Raw genomic sequence first — 27,906 nt, 5'->3', positions numbered from 1 at the left:
TCACGGGGTGGTTTAATCCACGTACATTCAAGGATGTAATAACGAGTGGCATAGGTAATGGATAAGTGTAAATGATGACAGTACCTTAGAGGGTCCTTGGGTATTGCAAAGGTGTGTGGAGTCAGGGTTCCAGTATTCCATCTCAGGATCAATAATATCCAACAACTACACAGAGGTAGTTCCTTAGTGAAGATCACCCCCAGTAAGGCGGGTGCAGGCCAAAAGGTAGAAATAAAAAGGTAACAAAATAAGAACAAAAATACACAGATTTAACGTAACTGTTTTAGTAAAAAGGCAGATTCCAACTGGAATCTGGTGGCAGAGTATCTGCACATAGCTCAGGTGAAGTGGTTCATGCAACTTAGCTCCATAGAGAACTAGGATGATAGGATCTAAATTAAGTATGAAAATAACTTTTAGAAATGTGGGAGAGGTGCTCACACATTATTCTTCTTTTTGTGGGACACAAGTTGCCAGTCGCTTTGTATCTGCAGTAAAGGGGAGGAGGTAGATGCTTCAGGAGTTTGGGTAGGTAAAATGTCCCAGGAGCGGAGTAACTCAAGGCCCTCTTCCAGAAAGGTGATCACCTTAGAGTGTCCATCTTTGGTGACAGTCAGTTTTTTTGGGTATTCCCACCGATACACAATGTTATGGTTGTGTAGTGCCTTTGTATAAATAAAGATTTGTGTTTCAACATCGTAAATTGAGAAAGATCAGAGAAGACCTGAAAAGAGGTGTACCTCTCAGGAGGGTATGAGATTTTATGGAACGCTGACCTAAATTGTTCCTTTACATGGAAGAAATGCAATATATCCCTGGGTATGTGACGAAGTTTAGACTTTGCTGGGCTCCTGGATACAGGTGTGGAGGCATCCGGTGTGTGTTGCTGGGAGCCGTTCTGGGAACAGGGGCATAGTGTGTTGGAGATAGAGCTGTATGATGAGGCGAGGGACTGGACGTCGGGGCCATCTTGGAGAAGGCCGTGGCTCGTCGGCAGAAAGAAATGTTGAAGTTTTTGCGGCTGGACTGATTCTTTTCTCTTCTGAGTCATTCCAGTTGGGTGGCACCTTAGGCAAACTTCTGTGTGTCAGGGTGTAAGGAGGAGCACCTCTAGTAGCTTAAGATCCCATCGCTGGAGCGGAGCTTCGGAGTCAAGCGTCCATGCTGTAGCGTGGTAGCCACGACCCCCCCACTTAGCCAGTGTATTCCAATGGACAACAAATATAAAAGAACTAAAGCTAGACCTGGGTGGCTAAGAAGGCACATTTAAGAAAAAGAACTGTCCTTCAAAAAAAATATAAGGCTGAGGGGACATTGTCAACATTCCAGCACTACAAAGAATGCAATAGGAAATGTAAGAGTGCAACCAGGGGAGCAAAAATAGACCACAAATGACACATAGCGGAGGAGATTAAAAAGAACCCAAACCTTTTTTCAAATATATTACAATTAAAAAAGCAAGGTCAGAGCATATTGGCCCTATAAAGGATGACCAAGGGAAGTTGGTTAAAACCGGCATGGAGAAGGCAACTGTATTAAATACATTCTTCTGATCAGTTTTTACTATGGAAAAGGAGGGGCATATTAAACAAGACAGTATTGTTAGCAGGACAGAAGCCAGTGTGCCTAAAAAGACTAGAAACCATCATGTGAACAAATCATCAGGACCAGATTGCACCCAAGAGTCCTAAAAGAACTTAGTCAGGTCATTGCTAGATCATTATTCTTAATCTTTAGGGAAAGCTTAATGACCAGAATGATGGTGGCTGATTGGCAAAAAGCCAATGTTGTAACAATATTCAAGAATTGGCTGAGATACAGTACAGACCAGTAAAATACAGGCATAGTATCAGCCTAGCATCAATAGTTTGTAAACTAATGGAGGGGATAAGGGACTATATCCAAGAATTTGCAGATAAGTATAGTATCATTAGTAGTAACCAGCATGTTATGAAAAAAACAACCAATTAACATTTTATGAAGAAGTGTGCTAAAAATTGGTTAGAGGAAGGCCTGTGGATGTGGTGTATCTAGACTTAGCCAAAGCATTTAACACAGTATTCTATAAAAACCTAATCCACAAACTGAGGTCTGTTGGCATTGACGATAGTATATGTTCCTGAGGGTGGAGATAAACAGCGTATCTTCAGAATGGTGTACAGTTATAAGTGGAGTGCACCAGGGCTCTGTCCTGGGACCAATTCTGTTTAACCACTTGCCGACCGCCGCACGACTATCTACGGCGGCGGTCAGCCCCTCACAGGCAAAGTGACGTAGGTCTACGTCGCTCGCCTGTGAGGGTTTAGGGAGCGAGCGCGCGCCGCCGGAGGCGCGCTCCCGCTCCCGCGTGGTCACGGACCCCCCCGCGCGTGTGACCGGCGGACCCGATCGCCGCCGGCCACTCTGCGATCGGCGGGGGAGAGGGAGAAAGTCAGGCAGCTTGTGTAAACAAGCTGCCTGTCATTCTCCTCTCTGTATGAGAGCTGATCACATGGATCTACTATGTAGATCCATTGATCACTCTGCATACAGTTGAAGCCACAGCCAATCACAGTTAGAATCACGCCCCTAGGGACACACACAGCCCCTCCCTCTCAAATAAAGTTAACCCCTTCACTACCAGTGTATTTTTACAGTAACAGTGCATATATATAGCACTGATTACTGTAGAAATGTCACTGGTAACCCCAAAAGTGTCAAAAATGTCAGTCAAGGGTCCGATCTTTCCGCCGCAATGTCGCAGTACCGCAAAAAAAATCGCAGATCGCCGCCATTACGCGTTAAAAAAAAAAACAACAAAAATGACAAAAATCTTTCCCTTTGTTAGTAAACGCAATAACTTTTGCGCAAACCAATCAAAATACGCTTTTTGCGATTTTTTTTACCAAACATAGGTAGCATAAAACAAATTGGCCGAAAATATTAAAAAATTTTGATTTTTACATTTTTTTTTGGGGGAATTTCATATAAAAAAAAGGGAAAAATATTGCTATTTTTGCAAAATTGACGCTCTTTTTTTGTTTATAGCGCGTGATCAAAAAATCGCACAGGTGATCAAATACCACCAAAAGAAAGCTCTGTTTGTGGGAAAAAAAGGACGCCAAATTCGTTTAGGTACAGCGTCGCACGACCGCGCAATTGTCCGTTAAAGTCACGCAGTGCCGAATCGCAAAATACCCTCTGGTCGTTTAGCAGCCAAATCCTCCGGGGCTTAAGTGGTTAAATTGTTCATAAATGATATAGAGGTTGGTATAAAGAGCTCAATCTCAGTGTTTCATGGCGATACAAAGCTAAGCAGGGTAAAAACTTCAAAACAGGATATAGAAACTTTACAAGAAGTCCTTGATAAAATAATGGGGTGGGCAACTGAATGGCGAAATAAGTTCAATGTAGGGAATTGTAAAGTAATGCAATTGGGTGCTAAGAATATGAACACAAGTTACTCGCTAGGGGGAGAACCTCTGGGGGAATCCAGGATGGAGAAAGATCAAGGGGTCCTGGTAGATGACAGGCTCAGCAATGGCATGCAATGCCAAGCTGCAGCAAGCAAAGCCAGCAGAATGTTAGCATGCATTAAAAAGGGAATTTACTCTAGAGATAAAACGATAATCCTACTACTTTATAAAACTCGGGTTCAGTCACTTCTGGAGTATTCCTTCCAGTGCTGATCACCAATCCTCAGGAAAGTTGTGCTGGAGCTGGAGAGAGTCCAGAGAAGAGCAACAAAGCTAATAAGGGAACTGGAGGACCTCAGTTATGAGGAGCGATTACAAACAATAAACGTATTATCCCTGAAGAAGAGACACTTAGGAGGAGATATGATAGCAATATACAAATATCTTAATGGTGATCTCGGCATAGGGAGGAAACCATTCAGTCTCAGGTCACTCAAGAAGACACGGGGTCACTCCAAGTTGGACAGGAAGCAGTTTAAACTTAAACTGCGTAGAGGGTTATTTACCATTAGAGCAATAAGGATGTGGGACTCCCTTCCGCAATCGGTGGTTTCAGTGGGAGGTGTCACTAAGTTCAAAACAATTTTAGATGGCCATCTTATTGAACATAATATACAGGAATACAGTATAGAGTATGTACTTTTTTAAGGACATATAAAGCTTTTATTTTGTACACTGTTTTATAAAAAGAAAAAAAATCTGTTTTTTTAATTGACAAATGTGTAAACTGTAAATAAAAGTGTGTGTTTGTGTATATATATATATATATATATATATATATATATACACAGTGTATATATATATACTGCATATAGGGCTTTTTTCCTGCAGGAACGTGGGGGATTGCAGTTCCAGCACTGACTGTATGTAATGGGATCTATTCTAGCTGGAGGGAATCTATTTATGCAGGGGGAGTCTATTTTTGTTGGGGAGGTCTATTGTTGCTGGTGGGGGACCTATTGTTGTTGGGGTGTGTCTTACAGTATATTGCTGGGGGGTCAGTTGTTACTGGGGGGGGGGGTCAGTTGTTGCTGGGAAGAATCTACTGTTGATGGAGTAGAACAAATGCACAAAAAAAGTCCCACTGGGGTTTGAGCGAGGCACACACTTCAAAGGAAGTAGAGAAGTAACAAATGTGAGAAAAGGTAAAATATTACAATTTTATTTTAAACCAAATATCTAAAAAGGGAGTGAGTAGAAACAATCACTCCAAGGCAGTAAAAATGACACAATGCCAATAATGGAATGTTGTGCTAACAGTCTAGAACAGATATTATACAGTTCTTCTCATACGTAAACCAGCATACTGGTAATTGTTCAAATAGACATCCCAACATGTTTTAAAATCTTGAATGATTTCTTCTTCAGGGGAAAGAGCAGAGCACAGGATTATTTCTTCTATAAAATACAATACAATAATATTAGTCTTGTACAACATATGTGTATAAAGTATATTACAAAAAACATCTTATCCACATGTGAGTTATACAAACAGGCCAACCATACTTACAACATTGGAGTGTGTCATTGGGAGTATAAATCAGCTGTAGTTTAAAAGAGGGGCCATTGTGGGGGGGTCAAGCAAATATACAGTATGTGTAGCGCTGATATCCTTTCTATATTGATGTGTGTCTGTATACTTTAATGGAACATCTGTGGACATTGCTATGTTTGAGTAGTTGGAGCCATCTAGTGACCAATACTGGTAATGCAGCTATGTTTTTTTCTGAAAGAGACAGGAAGGGATTGTGGGCTTGGTGACCTACCCATGAACACCTTCTTGTGCAGGGCATGCTGGGTAGGGGATAAAAGGGGCCGGAGCAGCCATTTAAGTTCTCTTGGAATCGTGTGGCCTGCCTGAGAGGACCTGTGGGGAGACGGTGGCCAGATTGCAGGGACCCAGGGACACTCATCCAAGCATCGGAGAATGGGATCCACCCAGTGGGGCTGAACGGAGCGATTGGTCCAGCTGATGGAGAAGCAAGTTTCAGTCACCGGACAAAAGTCACCACACAGAGCCTCTATCCAGTGGGTGAGCGAGTCACGGCCCACAGTTTGTTAAATCTCACATGCAGTTAGACTCATATACAGGCCTCACTGGAAATTATAGTTCCACGAAGGAGCAGAGCAACTGATACTGAGAAGGTTTGAGGCCTATCTACCTTGATGTCTCAAGAAATGTTTAAATAGTTGTTGCAGCTACACAAGGAGCATTTTAACTTCAATTTAATTCACCATAACTGTGGATTACAAATCACAAGGAGCCACTTTAGCTAGCGAAGAAAAGAAGATCCAGGACTAAGTACTCCAAAAAGTGAGATCTCACACATAGCTTATAAAGTAGGGGGAGCTCCCAGGTATAGACATATATATATATGTATACTGTTTCTTTCTAATTGTTTATATTGAAATCCATTGTGCTGTTGTATTATCCTGGAGTGACAATACAGGTATTTTGTACTATCTTACATTGTATTGTTTTGCATTGCATCACAGCTGTGCCAAGGGGATTGAGCAAAGTTAGTGGGGTTTATTGGTAGAGTGCAGGCCCAGATCAAACCAGCAGCCCTTCCGGAGGTCAGTGCTACACGTGGGGGACTCGTCCGGGATCCTGTCACTCTACAAGCAAGCCCGCCCCCCTTCAGGCTACCATGGACCCCATTAAAGTAGTCCAGTGGTGCGAAGCAGAGGGGACATGCTCAGAAGCAAGCGTGGCCATTGAATTTCCAGGGAGCGACTGGGGAAAGAAACAAATTAAAGAGGTGGTACAAACATTGTCCCCAGACAGAAAGGCTTATGTGGTCGCAGTGAAACCAGATCCTGGGACCGACTTCACCTATGCACTGATAGAGTGGGGACGGGATGTCCCTGAAAATTTCCACGGTGCCAGTGTAAAATTGTCTGAAAAGACAGAGTTTCACTTGACACATCCCAGCAAGCATGAAGGACACTCTCCCAGTCAGAAGCAGTTAGAAACTTTAGACCGGAAAGCAGGGGCTGCTGCTAAATCACTGGCAGAACGACAGCTGGCTGATCTAAAACGACAGTACCGTGACATACAGGAGACGTTTCAAGAGACCTCCAGTATTATAGCTGAACGCATTAATGGATTACGTGTCGGTTTGGAGGACCAGAGAGATAGCCAGATAACACCCAACCCTGAGAAGGTGCTGAAGAAACGCACCCAGGGCCGCTTGCAGGAAGTAACCATCCGGAAGGATTTCCACATTGATGGCCAGATAGGAGAGAAGGGGCAGAAGGACAAACTGTCCTACACCAGCCTCCTACACCAAATAGAATTGGGGCTACAGAAAGGATATCTGGAATCGGAAATTAGAGAGGCTGTAATCCATGCCATCAGCCCAGGTTCAAGTGTCAGGGGTATGTTGGAGAGGAAGAATGGATTGACCTTGAACCAGCTCAAGAGGATACTGAAAAGCTATTATGAGGAGGAAGATGCCACTGAGCTGTTTCATCGTCTGATAAATATGACACAGGATAGTAGAGAGACTCCTCAGAACTTCCTATTTCGGGCCATTGAGCTCAAGGACCGCCTGCTGTTCGCATCAAGGGAAGAAAGAAGTGGAGAGCATTTTGGAGCCGAGCTAGTTAAGAGGGAATTCCGGAGATCTGTGATTACGGGATTGAGGAGTGACTATATCGAGCTACAATTGAAGCAGTATTTGGAAGATCCCTCAACTCCGGATGAGGTCCTCATTGAGAAAGTGAATGAAGCAGATAAGATGGAGATTGAGAGAGACCAAAAACAGAGGAAACTTCAAGCTTCTAGCACCACAAGTGCTAAAATACAGCAGATAGGTGTCCCCTCAGACACTCAGGAACTGAATGTACTGGCAGCAAGCGTTGAACAGGGATCATGGCTTTCACCTGTTCACAACCTACCCGTAAGTCAGACTGGACTGGAGAAGCTGTTCCAGAACCAGAAAGAAATACTGGAGATGATGACCATGCTGATGACTCGTCTGGTGAAACCCCAGACAGAAGAAGTCCCGCCACTCAAGGCTCCGGAGACTCCTACCATTAACCGCCCTATGAAACAAACACAGAGAGTCTGCTTCAAATGTGGAGGGGTAGGACATCTCAGGCGAATGTGCCCAAGCCCAGTAACTGAGACAAAATCCAAACAGCCGGGGGGAAACTTCAGAGGGCCCCAGTGAAGGAGTCAACTGGGCGCCCGGTTGTAATAGCTAACTCCACACCGACTCATATGCCCCTGGCTGCTGGGGTCACCAACAAACCAGGACGCAAAAGTGAGAGACCCCCAAAACCAAAGGCGAAGGTACAAGCCACCAAGCAGGCTAAAGGTACTGCAATCAGTGGATTTCCCCCCCGAGCTAGTGGGACCCTCCCCAATTGTCCCCATCCAAGTAGAGGGGATTTATATGAAAGCCCTGCTGGACACTGGAGCCCAAGTAACCTTGCTCTACAGGGATTTCTATGACAGACATCTCAAGCACCTGCCATTACAGAAATTGGAGGAACTAGAGATATGGGGATTAGGCACTCAGAACTTCCCATATGATGGTTACCTGCCGGTCAGACTCACTTTTGACCCACGTACAGCAGGAGAGGCTGAGACTTTTGACACCTTGGCCATAGTGTGCCCTCGTCCCCCAGGGGCTGACAAAAATTCCCTCATCATTGGGATGAACACTGACTTAGTGAGGAGGCTAGTTGCACCGCTTGTGCTGCAGAAGGGGACCCTCCCCACTAAAATACATCCAATGTTGGCCCAGACATACCGAGACCTTAGATAAGAGGAAGAGGCTCCTGAAGAGGGAGTGGGAAAAATCTGGCTCCTGAATAGGGAAAAGAGGTTAGTCCAGCCGGGTGAAGTAATCTGCCTGAGAGCCTCTGTCAAGTTAAGCTGGAAAAAACAGGTCCTTTCATTGTCCTTGAAAATACAAGCCAGGAAGAAAAAAAAGGGTTAGAGCTTATTTTTGAAGTGTTGCCCACCAGAGTATTGAAGAGGACTCACGGCAAAGTTCCAGTCAGTGATCGCAACGCGGCAGCTGTGCCAGTGAGGGTGCCAGCCAGACTACTGTTAGGACAGGTCAGCCCAGCAACTCCAGTTGCAGCATGTGGTTTGACGGAAGGACCAGCAGTAGAAATCCCTGTAGAAGAATTCTGCCCGAAAAATACGCCTCTTACCCCTGCACGGAGAGAAAGAGCTAAAGCTCAACTTCTGAAATGGAGGGCAGCCTTCTCAAAAAGTGAATTTGATGTGGGGTTGGCAAAGAGTGCCACCCACCGAATTCGACTGGAGGAAGACAAGCTGTTTCGTGAAAGGGTCAGGCAAATCCCATTGGGAGATCTGGAAGATTTGAGAGAGAAACTGGCCGAACTCAAGAGGACGGGCATTATCCAGGAGTCCAGGAGTCCTTATGCCTCTCCTATAGTGGTGGTCAGGAAGAAGAACGGGTCCCTACGCCTATGTATCGATTACAGGACCCTGAACCAGAGGACCATTCCTGACCAGTACACCACACCTCGGATAGATGATGCTCTGCAGAGCCTAGCGGGAGCGAAATGGTTCAGTGTGCTGGACTTAAAGAGTGGGTATTATTAGATCCCCATGTGCCCCGAAGACAAAGAGAAGACCGCTTTTATCACCCCGGTGGGATTCTTTGAATTCAACCGGATGCCGCAAGGCCTGTCTGGGGCCCCAGCAACTTTCCAGAGGTTGATGGAAAAGACAGTGGGTGACATGAACCTTCTTGAAGTACTAGTTTACCTGGATGACGTCATAGTGTTTGGAAGAACGTTGGAAGAGCATGAAGAACGCCTGGAGAAGGTCCTGAAGAGACTTCATGATGAAGGTCTGAAGCTCTCTATGGAAAAATGCCAGTTCTACCAGCCCTCAGTGAATTACCTGGGACACATTGTGTCTGAAGAGGGGTGGCAACCGATCCCAAAAAATTAGAAGCTATCACTTCTTGGCCCAGGCCCACCAACGTGACTGAACTCAGGTCATTCTTAGGCTTCTGCTCGTACTACAGAAGGTTTGTGGAAGGGTTCGCTAAAATAGCCCATCCACTCACTGAGCTCCTAAAGAAACAGGAAGAAGTTAGTGTAAGCCCAGAGCAGTCAAGGAAGCCAAAAGAAGGGTCCAGAAGGAAGAAAGAGTCCATCCAGGACCAGTGGACTCCAGAATGCGAGGAAGCTTTCAGACAATTGAAGTGGAGCCTTACCACTGCCTCGGTATTGGCCTATGCAGACCCTGCCAAACCATACGAGTTGCATGTGGATGCCAGCCGTGAAGGACTGGGAGGAGTGCTCTATCAAGAGCATGAAGGGCATCTGCGGCCGATCGCTTATGTGAGCAGAAGTTTGACTCCTGCTGAAAGAAACTATCCAACTCACAAGCTTGAATTTCTGGCTCTGAAGTGGGCAGTGGTAGACAAGTTGAAGGACTACCTTTACGGTGCTGAATTTGTGGTTAAAACGGACAAAAACCCCCTCACATATCTGCTCACCACTGCGAAGCTGGACGCCACCGGTCACAGGTGGTTAGCTGCTCTCTCGGCATTTACCTTCAGCCTGAAGTACAGACCAGGGGTTGGTAACCGAGATGCGTATGCTCTGTCAAGAAGGCCTCATGACCCCCGAAATCCCTCAGAAGACTGGACTCAACTTACTCCAGAAGGAGTAAGGGCCCTTTGGGAAGGGAAAAGTCAATACAGGAAGAGTGGGGCCAGAGCCGAAGAAGTAGGAGTATCCTCAGCGGGAGTACCCAGGTGCTATTGCAACGTCTCCCAGGTTGTACAGGAGGGTCTCCCCAAGCTATCCAGAAAGGATCTCAGGAGAGATCAGGAGGAAGATCCACTGTGTGGGCTGGTGCTGAAGGCATTGGAACATCAACAGTCTGATGTGCTGCAGAAGAGCCCCAAGAAGGAAGCCCGGCTGTTACTGAAAGAATGGGATCGGTTGCAGTTGCACCAAGGGGTGGTCTACCGAAGGGGCCCCTCTGATGGTTCAGAAGCGAAGTGGCAGCTGCTCCTGCCGGGAAAACACAGAGAGAGGGTACTGATTGCTTTACACGATCACCATGGTCATTTGGGAGCCGAGAGGACTCTCCAACTAGTAAGTGACAGGTTCTACTGGCCTCACATGAGGAAAGAAGTGGAGAGTTACTGTCATTCCTGCCTCAGGTGCATACAACGAAAGACATTGCCCCAGAGGGCTGCTCCAATGGGCCATTTGGAGAGCCAGGGACCAATGGACCTGGTCTGCATAGACTTTCTTTATTTGGAATCCGATCTGAGTGGGCAGGGGGACATCTTGGTGGTAACAGATCACTTTACCCGTTATGCCCAAGCATTTCCTACTAGAGACCAGCAAGCAACCACGGTAGCAAAGACTCTCGTGGATAAATTCTTTGTCCATTATGGCTTACCTAAACGGATACATTCGGACCAAGGAAGGGACTTTGAGAGCAAATTGATAAAGAGACTGATGGATCTAATAGGCATACAAAAGTCCAGGACTACTCCTTATCACCCACAAGGGGACCCTCAACCGGAAAGGTTCAACAGGACTCTCCTGAATATGTTGGGGACGTTGACTGCAGAACAGAAACCCCATTGGAGTAGACACATTACTGCACTGGTTCATGCCTACAACAGTACCAAAAGTGACGCCACTGGGTATTCCCCTTACAGATTAATGTTCGGCCGTGAAGCCCGATTACCAGTGGACCTGGCTTTTGGTTCCTCCTTGGATCACACATCAGAGACCTCCCATAGAGGGTATGTGGACAGGCTACGGAGGAGCCTGAAGATAGCTTACGAGCAGGTTCGAGCCACCTCGAACTCCAGAGAGAACAGGAACAAGAGGAACTTCGACCTGAAAGTAAGAATTCAGGATCTTCAACCAGGTGACCGGGTTCTGCTTAAAAATCTAGGCATTCCGGGCAAGCATAAGTTGGCGGATCGTTGGAGATCACAGCCCTACGTTGTGTGTAGGAAGCTACCAGGGCTCCCAGTGTATGAAATCAAGCCAGAAGGAAACACTGGGCCAGTAAAAACCTGGCATCGGAATCACCATCCACATCCACTGATGTGTGTAGGCCAATAACCAGGTCTCAGCTTGCACCCTCTACAGATGAAGATGAGGAAGTGGAGATGAGTTGGCTGTGGCCTCCGGAAGCTTCAGAAACAGATGCTGATATCTCTTCAGATGTAGAGGAGGATAATAACGGAACTCTCAGGGCAGAGGCCCCCGAATTTGTGCAGGCAACTCATCCTGCAAAAGAGCCCAGTACTCTTATTTACTCTCCATCTTTAGTCACTGAGAGGAGGGATGATGACATTTGTCAAAAAGGAATGGACACTCCGAAAGTGCAAAGAGCAAAGAGAGACATTCGCCCACCACGCAGACTGACTTATGATACATTGGGTGAATGCTCTGAAGCATCTCAGTTTGTCAGCAAAAGAAACCTTGAACTGCCTGGTCCTTCTACTTTTGATTCAGTAGGGGACCGCCCCACCTCACCCCTTGGCACATCTGTACCAGACACGGTAGTTTCAGCTGTGAGTGCACAGGATAGCTTCCCATCATATGACAACTGGTGGGAAGCTCCTCTGTCTGTATTGTATGACCGTATAGAGGCTAGAATACAAGATAGAGCTAGCAATTTGAACCTCTTTGGAGGACCAAAGAGATAAAGTAGGGGGAGTGTGTAGCGCTGATATCCTTTCTATATTGATGTGTGTCTGCATACTTTAATGGAACGTCTGTGGACATTGCTATGTTTGAGTAGTTGGAGCCATCTAGTGACCAATACTGGTAATGCAGCTATGTTTTTTCTGAAAGAGACAGGAAGGGATCGTTGGCTTGGTGACCTACCCATGAACACCTTCTTGTGCAGGGCATGCTGGGTAGGGGATAAAAGGGGCCGGAGCAGCCATTTTAGTTGTCTTGGAATCGTGTGGCCTGCCTGAGAGGACCTGTGGGGAGACGGTGGCCAGATTGCAGAGACCCAGAGACACTCATCCAAGCATCGGAGGACGGAATCCACCCAGTGGGGCTGAACGGAGCGATTGGTCCAGCTGATGGAGAAGCAAGTTTCAGTCACCGGACAAAAGTCACCACACAGAGCCTCTATCCAGTGGGTGAGCGGGTCACGGCCCACAGTTTGTTAAATCTCACATGCAGTTAGACTCACATACAGGCCTCACTGGAAATTATAGTTCCACGAAGGAGCAGAGCAACTGATACTGAGAAGGCTTGAGGCCTATCTACCAAGAAATGTTTAAAAAGTTGTTGCAGCTACACCAGAAGCATTTTAACTTCAATTTAATTCACCAAAACTGTGGATTACAAATCACAAGGAGCCACTTTAGCTATCGAAGAAAAGAAGATCCAGGACTAAGTACTCCAAAAAGTGAGATCTCACACATAGCTTATAAAGTAGGGGGAGCTCCCAGGTATAGACATATATATATATATATATATATATATATATATATATATATATATATACTGTTTCTTTCTAATTGTTTATATTGAAATCCATTGTGCTGTTGTCTTATCCTGGGGTGACAATACAGGTGTTTTGTACTATCTTACATTGTATTGTTTTGCATTGCATCACAGCTGTGCCAAGGGGATTGAGCAAAGTTAGTGGGGTTTATTGGTAGAGTGCAGGCCCAGATCAAACCAGCAGCCCTTTCGGGGGTCAGTGCTATATATGAGACAAAGAAGACGTATCATAAGGTATCTTAGTCCGAAGAGCCAACCAGTGTGGTAACAACAGTTTAGTTAGCGGTAACAGAACCTATATAGGGTAGCATTGAATCCATGTGGTGTTATAATCGAACAGATGTTACAAAATTGATGTGTAGATATGCTAAGATGCACCCCCGGGTTACTCACGAGGATTGCCCTAGAGAAGAAGAAAGCCACCATAAACACAAGGGAAGGAAAGAGGAAAAGGAAAAAGTATGAAATATTATGAGGGTAACGAGGTATATACCCATATGTGTAAAATAACAGAGTATGGCAAGATGGTTACGGCTTACCTCAAGGAAGGAAGTTAGACATGAAGAGGATATTGATCCCCTCGCAGCCCAAAGCAAATGGTCAGCTAGTGGGGAGGATCAAAAGTAGCTTTTATATATTGACGTGAGTAATATTCTCACCTGGGGTGAATGATGGTCAAGTGGTGAGGGTGAAAAATCCTCCTGAAGGAATGCCAGGCAGCTGGAAGCAATCCTGTATATTAGGGGCCTCCCATAGCGATCTCCCCCGATCCCACAGCATCCGGCTACACCACGCAGGTGATGTCAGACGCCACGGGACCGCCGACACATCACAGGGAAGCAAACCTCGGACCGATGGAGAGGTCTAGAATGCAAGGGGGGGGATGGCATCAAGGAAAGACACCATCCCTCCCACGTCAGAGGCAGAACCCTCTACATACACAGGCCCCTCCGTACAACCGTACAGGGAGCCTGTGTGTGTGACCGGGGAGCAACCTATCAGGCGCAAAGCAGCACATAAAACAAAACAGCCCACAGGGGGAAATTCAATGGTAGAAAAAGCGGACAAAGCCGCACTGGCTGCACATATCCTGTAGGGATCACAAAAATTACCCCTCATAAATTGCATATCGTTTAGGCTGAAAAGGCAGCATATAAAATGATCAATTCAATGGATAAAATAAAACTTAAAATTATAGCAATAAGATAAGTGGATATCAATTGAACTCATGCTGGAGGAGAATCATTTTAAAGTCTCCTCCACGTTGGCTGGGATGGATTCGATCCAGAACAAGGAATGAGATTTGAGGGAACAGTCCCTCATGTACCTGCAGGACATGCCGTCCCAATGGGAGTTCTGGATTTTTTTGCTTCATGCTTAGTACATAGCGATACATTTTTTGCCACAATTTGTGTTTGGTCTTGTCCACGTAAAAGCAACTGCATGCACATTGCATGAAATATACTACCATTGTGATTTGACAATTGGCAAAATGTTTTGCAGTAAAGGTGTGTCCATTGGGTAGACGCACTTCATATCTCCGATCGATGTAACGGCAGTACGAGCCGGAACCCCAGGGAAAAGTCCTCTTGATCTTGCAAGGATCACTGCGTGACCTTGATATTCACTTTGTGTCACTTTATCTCCAATGGAGGAGGCTCTTCTAAAGGTGATAAGAGGTATTTTGGTTGATGGAGGGGTCTGTTGTTGGTGGATGCCAGAGAGTCTATTAATGCTGGCTGTGGGGAGATCGGGTTTGGCTGCCAGAAGTCTATTGTTGCTGGGGGGAATTTTGTTGCAGGTGGCCCATTGTTGTTGGGGGGCTCTTTTAATATTGGCTGCAGGGGTTCTATTTTACTGCTTTTCTTGTTATCATTACCAAATTCCATATACATTTTTTAGGGCCACAAAATTATGCTTGGTTCTGTATTCTCCAAAAGGGCACTACTGGGAGGTGGAATGGGGGTGGAACCAAGGAATGATGCTACTCGGAAAGGGGAAGTTCTTGAACCTATTCTTTGAGAAAGATAGCTCTGTATGTATATATATATATATATATATATATATATATATATATATATATATATATATATACTGTTTATGGTAGACAAAAAGTTTTAGGCAAGTGTGAAGAAATTCTGTAAAGTAAGGACGCTTTCAAAAATATACAGTATATTTTAATAGTTCGTTTTTATCAGTTTACAAAATGCAAAGTAAATTAAATTAATATTTTGTGTGACTACCCTTTGGCTTCAAGACGGAATCATTTCTTACACTCGCACACTTTGTACACTTGCACAGTAGGATTAGAGTCAGGTGTATGATTAACTAATTATACCAAGCAGGTGTTAATGATTTCATATGTTGGTTGAAACACAGTCATTAACTGAAATAGAAACATCCATGTAGTAGGCTTAAAAGTGTGTGAGGAACAGCCAAACTCTGCTACGAAGGTGAGGTTGTGGAAGACAGTTTTATGTCACAGGTCATAAACCATGGCAACACTGAGCACAGCAGCAAAACCCAAGGTAGTTACACTGCATCAGCAAGGTCTCTCCCATGCAAAAATGTCATAGCAGCCTGGGGTTTCAAGATGTGCTGTTCAAGAAGCACAAAGAAACGGGCAACATTGAGGAGTGTAGAAGCAGTGGTGGGGAAACATTAAGGAGCGTAGATGCAGAGGTAGAGTAACATTGAGGAGTGTAGACGCAGTGGTTGGGTAATGTTTAGGAGCATTGATGCAGTGGTTGGGTAACGTTGAGGAGCGTAGAAGCAGTGGTCGGGCAATGTTGAGGAGCATAGACACCCTGGTTGTGTAACATTGAGGAGCGTAGAAGCAGTGGTCGGGCAATGTTGAGGAGCATAGACACCCTGGTTGAGTAACATTGAGGAGCATAGAAGCAGTGGTCAGGTAATGTTGAGGAGCATAGACACAGTGGTTGAGTAATGTTGAGGACCCTGGACGCAATGGTCATCCAAGGAAACAGTGCAGCCAGATGAAAGACACATCATGCTTACTTCCCTTCCACATCGAAAGATGTCCATCAGTGCCATCAGAAATGGTGGAAACCAGTGGGACCCAGTAGGGACCAGGTACACCCATCTACCGTCAGGAGCCAGATGTGGTCTTCATAGAAGAATTCCAACCAAAAAGCCAGACCTCCGACGTGGAAACAAGGCTAAGAGACTCAAAATGCATGAAAACATAGAAACTGGAGTGCAGAAAAATGGTAGCAAGTGCTCTGGACTGATGAGCCAATATTTGAAATATTTTGCTGTAGCAGGATGCAGTTTATTGGTAATGAGCTGGAGAGCAGTACAATATTTATTGTCTGCAGCCAACTGTGAAGCATGGGGGAGGTCCCTTGAAAGCTTGGGGCCGCATTTCTCCAAATGGAGTTGGAGTCTAGAGATTTCATCAAGATCAATGCTGAGAAATACAGGCAGATGCTTATCCATCATGCCATACCATCAGGGAGGTGTGGGATTGGCTACAAATTTTTTTCTGCAGCAGGACAACCACCCCAGCCGACATCCACAAAAGATCTGTGCTTAGTTCTCCAAAATGTTTGCAACAACCTAGCTGCCGAGTTCCTTCGAAAACTGTGTGCAAGTCTACCTAGAAGAAAGCAAAGGGTGGTCACACCAAATATTGATTATAAAATGTATTAATGTATTATTAGTTTTATTATTGCAACTATATATGACATCTACACTATTGAATAGATGGCACTGCAGATGAGCACTACACCCAGAAGGTGGCAGTGTTCATGCTCAGGCTGAAGGCTTCCACTTCTACCAGAGAAGCTTCCAGCCTACATATGATCATTATGTCAGAGCTGATATAGTAAACAGGTGATCATGGAACCTTTTGACTGGTTACCGGTCATCAGGGCCGTAGATAAGTGGGTACGACCAGTCCTCGTATGGGGCCCGGGCCAGCAGAGGGGGGCCCAGGCAGCAGGGTGAATCAGACATGGGCAGGGAGGGCAGGGCCGGTGCTGGACAATTTTGCGCCCTAGGCAAGACCAGCCAATTGCACCCCCCCAAAAAAAAAAAACTGTACATGTTGCCCCCCTTCCTGCACATTATGCCCCCCCGACCCTATACCCCTTTAATGCTACACCCCCATCCTGCACACACTGCCCTCCTTTAATGCTACACTCCCCTTCCTGCACACACTGCTCCCCTTTAATGCTACACCCCCTTCCTTCATACACTGCCCCCCTTTAACCCTACACCCCTTTTTTGCTGCGCACACTGGCCCCCTTTAATGCTTACCCCCGTCCTGCACACACTGCCCCCCTTTAATGCTACACCCCCCTTCCTGCACACACTGCTCCCCTTTAATGCTACACCCCCCTTCCTGCACACACTGCTCCCCTTTAATGCTATACTCCCCTTCCTGCACACACTTCCCCCCTTTAACCCTACACCCCCTTTAACTCTACACCTCCCTTCCTTTGCACACTGCTCCCATTTAACCCTACACCCCCTTTCTATACATACTGCCCCCTTTAACTCTACACCCCCCACTTCCTGCACACACTGCCCCCCTTTAATGCTACACCCCCTTCCTGCACACACTAGCCCCCTTTAACCCTGCACCCCCTTTAACTCTACACCCTCCTTCCTATACACACTGCTCCCATTTAACCCTCCACCCTCCTTCCTATACACACTGCCTCCCTTTAACCCTACACCCCCCCCCTTCCTGTATACACCCCCTCTCTAGTGGTGACGTCCACTGGGGATGCGGAGGTGACAGGTGAGGAATGTGGCACTGGCCATGGCTGCACCCTAGGTGGCAGTGCACCCTAGGCGGCTGCCTAGTTGGCCTAGTGGTAGCACCGGCCCTGAGGGAGGGTGATCAGTGCGGCAGGTGGGCAATTACTGGAACCAATATCCTGTATGGCTCTCTCTGCAGCGGCTGAAAGCCAGCTTCTTCTCCTCTCCCTCCCAGTGGCTTTTAGCTGCTGTACAGAGATTCATACAAAGGATTGGTTCCAGTAATTGCCCCCCCACAACACCAATTACCCTCCCTGTGCACCATACGTTTTCCCCTGTTTCCGCCCACTACCCCCGTAGTGCTGCTGGCTTCCCTCCTCTTCTTCCCCCGCTGGCAGCTGCAAGCACACAATAGGATCCTTCAAGATTGAGAGTGGGGGAAGGGTTAGGAAAATATGTCATATTTGCCAGCCCATTCTTTTCCTGAATGAACACAAAGAATGATCAGTACCAAACACTCACTGTGTTCATTCATAACCGATACATTGACTGTATGGGGCCCCATGTCAGGTTGTCTGTATGGGGCCCTGAGGTTTCTAACAGCAGCCCTGCTTGGAGGACATCCAGCATTATCTAGGCTTGTCCTTAGCTGTATTGATACCTCTGGGACTTCTCACCTGCTGTACCTGTTCCCATGAACTCTTCCTTTACACAACTTTAATGTACTTTGTGTCTTTCTCTTTGCACAGCTGCAGTTTATGGAAATGGAACTTACTTTGCAGTAAATGCAAGTTACTCCGCAGACAACACCTATTCCAAGCCTGATGTATGCAGACAGAAGCACATGTACCTGGCTCGTGTTCTCACTGGAGTCTACAGCATTGGGGCAAGGGGAATGATGGCTCCTCCAGACAAAAATCCAGCCAACCCCATCGACCTGTATGACAGCGTCACTGATAACAAAGAAAATCCTGTAATGTTTGTGATATTCAATGACATCCAGGCCTATCCAGAGTACCACATCATCTTCCAGCAATGATCTTCTGTCTACAAATCTCCAATATTTCTCTTGCTTTACATCTAAATCAGAGTCCTAACTTCTCTAGAGTACTAGCCCATGGTCTCCTGTAGCTCGAGTAAGCCCCACCACCACCCGGGACCACATGGAGGAAGAGGAAACTGAACTACTGTGGATTGTGGGAAGGACAGAGTCTGCTGAGAGCAACCATGACTTGTCGGAATCTAGTCTTTAAGGAGGTTGAGCCTATACTACAGATTAGCTCTGGGCGAGGGCCAGTCACTGAGAGAACATGGCGGAGGACAGACATGATGTAAGAGGCTGCTGTTGGGTTGTTTTTCCACAGTGCTGGGGACACAGAGAAGAAGGGTAGAGGACATTTCCCATTGTGCAGGGATGCCACTGCCAAACCTGGTGTCACCGCCTGGTTGTGGGCAGGACGTCACTACAGCTGACACTGCTGAGCCCCAGACGGAGAGCAGGAGACAGGTCATCACCCTAGGAATTGGTGAGAGGCTGCTGACCATACCCTACCACTCTCTACTTAAAGTAACAGTATTGCTTACTGGCACCTATACCTGGGTTCAAAGGGACTTAAAGTGATTACAGACCCTCACCTTGTAAAACAACCCATTCAGTTTAAAATATAAATTAAAGGCAAAACATTTGTGTATATATATATATAAAAAACATACAACATATCTGTTCCCCCCTTTTTAAAGTAATCACATTCCCTCTGTTCCCATCTGCATAAGAGCTGGGGCAGGAGAAACAGCAGCACACTGAGCTTCCCAGTGAATATCTTGGAGGGGGTAAAGTCTGATCAGCTAGAGAACTCACCACAGTATCTTGTCCTGCTTAGTGTGGTCAGTTTTTAATAGGAAAGCAGAGGGACTGGCAGGAACACCAGGGATTTCACACAAAGGAAGCTAAACAAAGAGAACAGGAGACTTCATGTAACTTAATGTAATGTACTGTATGACTTAATGTAATGACTTAATGTAAGTACATGGTACAGCAGACACATATCAGGAATATGAAATGTTGGGGTAACATATTCTTTAATTCTGAGTGTTCAAATGATGGATTTGGGCCCCAACGTAACGGCCAGTAGGAAAGCATTTCATAAAGACTGCTGGATCATTTTCATAGCATCACCCCCTAGACAGAACTGTCCCCAGTATAGGGATTAGGGGTCATTCACTGGTCCACTTGTTTATTACCAATTGTATATGTATAAATTGTAATAATTTACAACTGTTTTACATACGTTGAGTGTTTATTGCCATTTCCTATTTCTTTGGATATTGCAGTATTGTATATATTGTTGCAATAAATATCCCCTCTTCAGCCTTTATCAAACAGTCAGTAAAACCAGGAGGTTCTGCCACCTTTTAAACGTCCCTTCACCATGCATCAAAAGCTTAAAAAGCTGGAGGGGGCCATGCATGGCAAATTGTATTTGATAGGCAGCAGAGCCTGCCAGAACCAGTCATTGAGGTCAATGGCATTGCGTTGCAAACACTTTGGCTTGTGGTTGCAGCGCCTTAGTTCCATGAAAAAATGCCAAATCTGCCAAAAAACAAAAATGGCATTCAGGAGGCACCGGTATCTCCACCTGAATGCCTAGAGGCCCCTGCTCTACCATGTAGGCTTGCTTTTCAGGTGAGCAGTGCAGACTACTGCCTCATGAACCTAGCCTAAGAGTACCTTCAGCAGTGCTTTTTTTCATTTTCTTATGGTACTTTTTTAACCCATTATTGCTAGATCAGCCTAAGCGGATCGTTTAGAAATCAAATACTAGAGACTTGATCCCCTCGCTGGTTTGTTGGCATTTTTTAGGCATTTTGCCAAGGCACCCCTAAAGAACTCATAAGGCACTAGGGTTGCCACCTTTTTTTCTCAAACCAAACCCAAATGCTTAGCGGCACACAGCAACATTTTTTTTATTTTTAATGGAAAGCTCTGTGGGCTCTGGTGTGTGTGTGTGTGTGTGTGTGTGTGTGTGGGGGGGGGGGGGGGGTTCTGCTTACCAAAGCCCCCACTTTCATCCTCCTTAAATTAGGGTTCCCAAACCCCCCTTACATCAGAGTCCACAGAGTACTCCTTACATCTGAGTCCTCCTTCTCTTAGTGTACTCATCTGCTCAGAGGCAGGAAAGAGAAGGGAGGGAGACGGGTAACTTTAGTCACAGACAGTGGATAGTGAGCTAATTTACCCGAGGACGGGGGGGGGGGGGGGTCAGGGCCTGGAACCTTTCATCCACCAAGTATATGCAGGCTGCTGGGCTTCAAATGTTTAGGCCACTCATCCATTTTCTGAAGCACAGCACGCCGGGGACTGGAGTGTGGGTGGGTAGACACAGAGGAGTAGGGGAGGGTGGAAGAGAAGATTAAGCCCTCCCTCTTCTACCGCCCATGCGTGGAGGAGGGGGGGGCAGAGTGTGCTGGCTCTGGGCAGTGTGAGAGAGAGTGTCACAAACACTCAGCTTAGAGAACTGCAGCCAGTCCTCCGGACAGTTGGCAACACTGGTGAGTAGGGTGTACCCAGCCCCCACCCGGCCCATGTGCACGCCTATGTACTTGGTTACTTGGAGAGCCGCAGTCCAGTCTCCAATATGTGTCCAGTGGTCTGAAGCCCAGACACATGATTCAAAAACCTGGACCAGATGGGTGGCAACCCTATAAGGCACCCCAGGGTGCCGCGGCACACTGGTTTAAAAAGGCTGGTGTATGCAAGTGAGGATCAGCAAAACTCAAAGTAACAAGAACATGAATGTTCTTAATAACACCTATACCCTCTGTCACCTGAGGCTGCAAGCTCTTTGGGACAGGGATCACACTGCACACAAAGCACTTACATAAGGACAGTGCTAAAGTAGACATTAGCATTAGGTGCTAGGCATGGCTTCTCTATGAGGCTCGGACTCTTCCATGGTTCTGAAGTGTCAGCAATTGAAACAAAGAGGGATTTACTGACTGCAGTGACATCTTAAGAGCATTAAAGGGCCCCAGTGCACTGCATTGCCTGGGGCCCTTTAATGCTCTTAAGATGGCACTGCAGTCAGTAAATCCCTCACAATCAACCACGAGAATTAAAATGCAAATTATCGATAAGGCGATAATTATTGGTACAGCAGTGCCAGGCTAATGATAGCTTCCAAGTTAGGCAGCTGGGTCCGGTGAACACACACACGGCCGAGAGTCAGACTCAACTGTCCTGTGTGCGCCTGTTCCCGTAGAGGCGGACAGGCATTCCTGCAGTTGTGGGCTCCCCCTCCATGGCCCAAGTGGGCTGACAGCAGCGCAGGGCCGACAGGTGCTTGCCTCCTGCTAAGTTAGGCGGCGGGATGCACATGAGAATCTGGACTAATGCTTGGCTGGAGCTGGGTTGCTGGGCAGGTGGGGCCCCCCCAGGCAAGTGGGGCCCCCAGGCAACTTCCCAGCATGCCCATTCGGTAAGATGACTGACTGCAGAAGAACCATTTTGACAGATCAGAGCAACCGATCAGATTCAAGCTTTTACTCCCCTTTCGCCATTTACCAGTGTAGGCGTGGATCTTGCTAAAAGTTGTCCATAAGGCCCTGTTCACACCTGAGCATATTTCAGTTCGTAAAACGCTCATCTCTGAAGTCTCAAAACACCCAGCAAGCAAAATCTCATTCATTTCAAGGGCCCCTGTTCACATATGAGTGCTTTGTCGCCTGAAGCAAAACGCCTGAAGCTCAGAAAAGTACATGAGCTTCTTCTTTTTTGGCAGATTACAAGCGTTTTTGTTAGATGTCCAAACATCTGCAAAAAACGCCTGAAAAAAGCCAGAAAAAAACGCCTGAAGAAAGCCCAAAAAAAAAACGCCTGAATACAATACGCTCAGGTGTGAATGAAGTCTTAAGCCTCGCAGACACGATCAGATTATCGGACAAATTTTCTTTAGTTTTTTTGTTGCATGCTGGTCTCATGGAAAGTGAAGAGGTTACGAAAATTCTCGTACAACAGAATTCAACTTCAGAAGTGATGGCATGTGTTGAATTGTTTTGTATGTGTTCTTTAGTTTCTGAGCATGCCTAGTCTTGCTCTTATGATTTTTTTTTTAGATGAAAACTGTGCTAATTAAATAAAAATCGGACGTTGTGTTGACGTACGATAAAGATTTTATAGCCTGCACATCCAGTTTTTGTCGTTCGAAAATCCGTAATCGGCTTTCGAAAGCTCTATACTAACAATCCTGCCTGCCTTATAGGATACAGTTGAAAGTGTTGTTTAGTTTTGACCTCATATTATATGGTTTGTGTTAAATCTAAGAGCCCGTTCACACCAATACGACTTGTCAGGCGACTTGTTAGCCTGACAAGTCGCGGACCGTCGCGGTCCATTGTGTAATACAGGAACGGTTCTAATAGGAGCGACACAAGTCTTAGAAAAAGGGCCTGTACTACTTTGGGGCGACCTGGAGCGACTTGCATAGACATTCATTTTATGAAGTCCGTGCAAGTTGCGCCGAAGTCGCGCTGCACGCGACTTCACAGGTTGCCCCCTAAGTCAGATCGCCATAGTGTGAACCGGCTCTAACAGAAAATTGTACAAGAAATTTGAACATGTATGGCCAACCTAACAGTTCCTGTGCACAGTTTTAAAAATAAGGTCTATACGTGGAATTAATATCTGTTACAATGTAACACGCTATGTACAATATGTAAATAAAGATTGAGACAAAAGTGTCTTTTCTAAATATTTGTGTATAAGTACTTAACCACTTCCCACGAATCGATGTAGCTCTACGTCGGCTCGGAGAATTGGTTGTATCGGGGTGATGCCTGCAGCTAGCAGCTAGAGGCGTCATCCCAGTACCATTTTTAGATCAGGAGGTCGGCTCTCAGGTGGTAATGGCCAATGTAGCTAGAGAGCCACTAGGTTGTTACCCCAGCGAGAGGGAAGGGACGCCCCCTTCCCGCCGCCTCCCGTGTCTCTGCCCGGGTCTACCGTTCCACCGGGAGACCTGGGCAAACCAGCCGGCACATCCACCGGCTGGTTGGAGTCCCTAACGAAGATTTGGCTTCGATTGGGTCTCCGATGATGTAACCCGGAAGCGGTGTTCATGACGTCACGTCCGGGTTACTCGGCAGCTAAAGGTGCCAAATTTAAAAAAGTGACAGTATTCAAAAATGCAGTTTTTAGCATTTTGAATACATTGAAGTGCAGTGGAGAGGTCGGGGGTCTTTTAGACCCCTGGCCCCTCCATAAAGAGTCACTGCCTATTACTTTCACAAGGGATGTTTACATTGCTTGTGACAGCAATAAAAGTGATCAGATTTAAAAAAAAAAAAAAAAACCTGTGCTAAAATTTAAAAATGTAATAAAATAAATAAGAAAAAAAAAATTGAAAGCGTCCCCGTCGCCATGAGCTCGCGCATGAAATAAACTGTATACGGAAGTTGCGCCCGCAAATGAAAGCGCTGTTCAAACGTGAGGTATTGCCGCGATTGCCAGAGCAGAAGCAATAATTTTAAAAAAAGACCTCCTCTGTAACTCTAAACTGGTAACCGTTAAAAACTTTTAAAGCGTCGCCTATGGAGATTTTTATTGAATCTAGTTTGTCGCCATTCCGCGGGTGTGTGCAATTTTAAAACCGTAACATGTTGGGTTTCTATTTACTTGGTGTGACATCATCTTTCACAATATACAAAAATAATGGGCTAAATTTACTGTTTAGTTTTTTAAAATGCAGTGAAATGTATTTTTTCCCCAAAAAATGGTGTTTGAAAGACTGCTGCGCAAATACCGCGTGACAAAGAAAATATTGCAACGACCGCGATTTTATTCTCCAGAGTCTTTGCTAAATATATATATATATTTTTTTAGCAAAGACTCTGGAGAATAAAATTGCGGTGTATATATATATATATAATGTTTGGGGGTTCTATGTAATTTTCTAGCTAAAAATACAGATTTTAACTTGTAAACAACAAATGTCAGAAATGGGCTCGGCCCAGAAGTGGTTAAGCCCTGCTATGTGCAAACCTAAGAATGTGTAGTGACATAATCCTAACAAGAACCAGTATAATGAAGTGCTAAAAAAAGTTACAAGATAATCAAAGTGTGTGAAATAACGACAAAAAAAAAGGAAACAGGTGCAACAATTAACTAGTGACCCTCTCTACTTAACCACTTACCGCATACTAACGTATTCCTACGTCGGTAAACTTTGCGGTAGTGTACCGGTATGATGCCTCTAGCTAGAGGCATCATCCCGGTACCGTGGTTTAGAGCCAACGGTTGGCTTTCCGTCGGTACCGACCGATGCGGCTCGGGACCCGCTCGATCGTTACCCGGGGGGGCGGGAGGGGACGTCCCCATCTCCCGCCGCCTTCTGTGGCTTTTACCGGGGCTCCCGTCCCACCGGGAGCCCCGAGCACCCAGCCGGCACGACCCAGCCGGCTGGATGGAGTTCCGATCAATGCCGGATGACGTAACCCGGAGGCGGCGTCCATGACGTCACTTCCGGGTTACTGTGCTGCAAAAGGCGGCAAATTTGAAAAACAGCTGTATGCAAAAACGCCGTTTTCGGCGTTTTGAAAACAGGGAAGTGTAGTGGAGGGGTCTAGGGTCTTTTAGACCCTCGATCCCTCCATAAAGAGTACCTGTCACTGCATATTGCTGTCACAAGGGATGTTTACATTGCTTGTGACAGCAATAAAAGTGATCAGATTTTTTTTTTTTTAAACTGTAATAAAGTTAAAAAAATAAATGGGAAAAAAAAAATAGCCGCCCCTGTCACCGTTAGCTCGCGCACAAAAAAAAACGTATACGGAAGTCGAGCTGCAAATGAAATCGCTGTTCAAACCACACATGTGAGGTATCGCCGCGATCACCAGAGCGTGGGCAATAATTTAAAAAAAAGAGCTACACTCTAACTCTAAACTGGTAACCGTTAAATAAATTTAAAGCGTCGCCTATTGAGATCTCTATTGACCGTAGTTTGTCGCCGTCCCACAGGGGGGCGCAATTTTAAACCGTAACATGTTGGGTATCTATTTACTCGGCGTGACATCATCCTTCACAAGTGTAGGACAATCAATTGTGCAAGAATCATACAAAGAAATGTCCAATTAGAACTGTGTAAAAAATATATGTCCAAAAAGTTGTGCTCGTGATTGTAGACATGCGAAAGCTGTGTCTAAAAAATGTGTCAGAAGGAAATTCTTATAATAGTGTGTCAGTGAACTGAGACCACCACCTACCTACAGGTGTAATAGCCGCTCACCTCAGGGAATGACCGATCGGTCAGACTACGCTTTTACAGCAGAGGTCTTCAGGTCCTGATCCCTTCCACCACAATGGTCTTCCTCCCTAGATCCACACTTCACTCCACTGATTACTCTCTGGGGGGTCTTTATCTCGCTGAATCCTTGCCTCCCGTATCATATATTACTCAGAATATAAACAGATATTCAAAGCGTAATATTGACAACATACAACAAATTTTACAAACATCACATCAAATCTTCGCTATGCATATAGGAACTCGGATACCTATAGAATTTAAAAAGTCTTCTCATAGTGTAAAACCATCAAAAAAGGACTTTATTTAACCTTCCCCCATCCGCGCTACAGCCTATATACGGCTGCAGCGCGGACTTGAATTTTCGGGAGGCCGTTTTTAAACGGCCTCCCAGTGACACGCCCCCCGCGCGCTCCCGCGAGCGCGCTGCGGGGGAAATCTGTGTAGGCCGTGTCCCTTGGACACGGCTGATCACAGATCGTGGTGAATGGCTAATCACAGCGGCCATTCACCACGTGATCGGGCCGTCCAATGAGCGATGATCTCATATGTAAACATATGTAAACATATGAGATCATCTCTCATCGCCGGCGCTCCTTCCTCACACGGAGCCTGCAGTGTGAGGAAGGAGGGGGAGCCTCACAGCGCCGGGGACACAGGAGAATGTAATCAGGCCACTGATCACCAGTGCCCTGATTACTAAAGGTAAAAACACACACACAGTGCCCCCCCATCAGTGCCCACAGTGCCCGCCATCAGTGCCCCCCATCAATGCCCACAATCAGTGCCCATAGTGCTGCTAGTCAGTGCCCATCGGTGCCTGCTCATCTAGGCACTGATGAGCACTGACTGGCAGCACTATGGGCACTGAGTGTGGGCACTGATGGTGCTGCCCATCAGTGCCGCTCATCAGTGCCACCCGTCAGTGTCCAGTGCCATCCGCCAGTGCCCATCAGTGCCGCCTATCAGTGCCCATCAGTGCCGCCCATCAGTGCCGCCTCTCAGTGCCGCCTCTTAGTGCCCAGCAGTGCCACCTCTCAGTGCCCAGCAGTGCCACCTCTCAGTGCCCAGCAGTGCCACCTATCAGTGCTCATCAGTGCCGCCTATCAGTGCTCATCAGTGCCGCCTCTCAGTGCCGCCTATCAGTGCTCATCAGTGCGGCATATTAGTACCTCCTCATCAGTGCCCATAAGTGCCACCTCATCAGTGCCCATATGTGCAGCCTATCAGTGCTGCCTCATCAGCGCACATCAGTGAAGGAGAAAAATTTATTTTCAAAATTTACTCGCAGAAAATAAGAAAAACTTTTTTTTTTTCAAAATTTTCTGTCTTTATTCTTTTTTTTTGTAAAAAATAAAAAACCCAGAGATGATTACATACCACCAAAAGAAAGCTCTATTTGTGTGAAAAAAATGATAAAAATGTCATATGGGTACAGTGTAGCATGACCGCGCAATTGTCAGTCAAAGTGTGAGAGCACTGAAAGCTGAAAATTGGCCTGGATGGGAAGGGTGTTTAAGTGCACAGAAGGCAAGTGGTTAAAAGTAGAAACCTTACATTCTCTGCCGTTTACTAGAGATTCAAGTACAAGTAGTGTAATCACTAGGGATGATCGAACTTTTCAAAAGTTCGGTTCCACCAGAACACCCGAACTTCCCGAAAGTTTGGCCCAGATTTCAGAACCCCATTGAAATCAATGGGACCCGAACTTCTGTAATCAAAAAACACAATTTTGAAGCCCTAAAACCCAATAAATGCCCCTAAAAAGTGCCTAGGGTTCTGGGTCATGCCCCAGGGACTATTAATCACACAAAAAAAAGTTCTTAAAAAATGTCATTTTTGATAGAGAGCCAATTATTGAAAAAATTATTGAAAAAAAAATGAGATTTCTTTGGATTTAGTGTCTGTGGGGTCTAAAAAGT

The 27,906-nt window shown here is 45.9% G+C and overlaps 1 protein-coding gene across 1 annotated transcript in view; it reads left to right on the top strand.

Moving 5' to 3' along the window:
* Positions 1 to 18,726, top strand: part of LOC309554788 (protein mono-ADP-ribosyltransferase PARP14-like) — a gene marked incomplete at both ends in the record, with an annotated part of 78,409 nt that extends 59,683 nt beyond the window's left edge. Inside the window, one exon of the mRNA XM_082256489.1 lies at positions 18,437 to 18,726. Within this exon, the coding sequence (XP_082112615.1) occupies positions 18,437 to 18,726 (290 nt within the window). The remainder of the gene's footprint in view (positions 1 to 18,436) is intronic.
* Between the last annotated feature and the right edge of the window lie 9,180 nt (positions 18,727 to 27,906).

This window comes from Pelophylax lessonae (genome assembly GCF_965119305.1).
Source record: "Pelophylax lessonae genome assembly, chromosome: 4".
In the NCBI taxonomy this organism is placed as follows: domain Eukaryota; kingdom Metazoa; phylum Chordata; class Amphibia; order Anura; family Ranidae; genus Pelophylax; species Pelophylax lessonae.
Note: the sequence above shows the minus strand (reverse complement) of the source record. Positions and strands in the feature narration are given on the sequence as shown.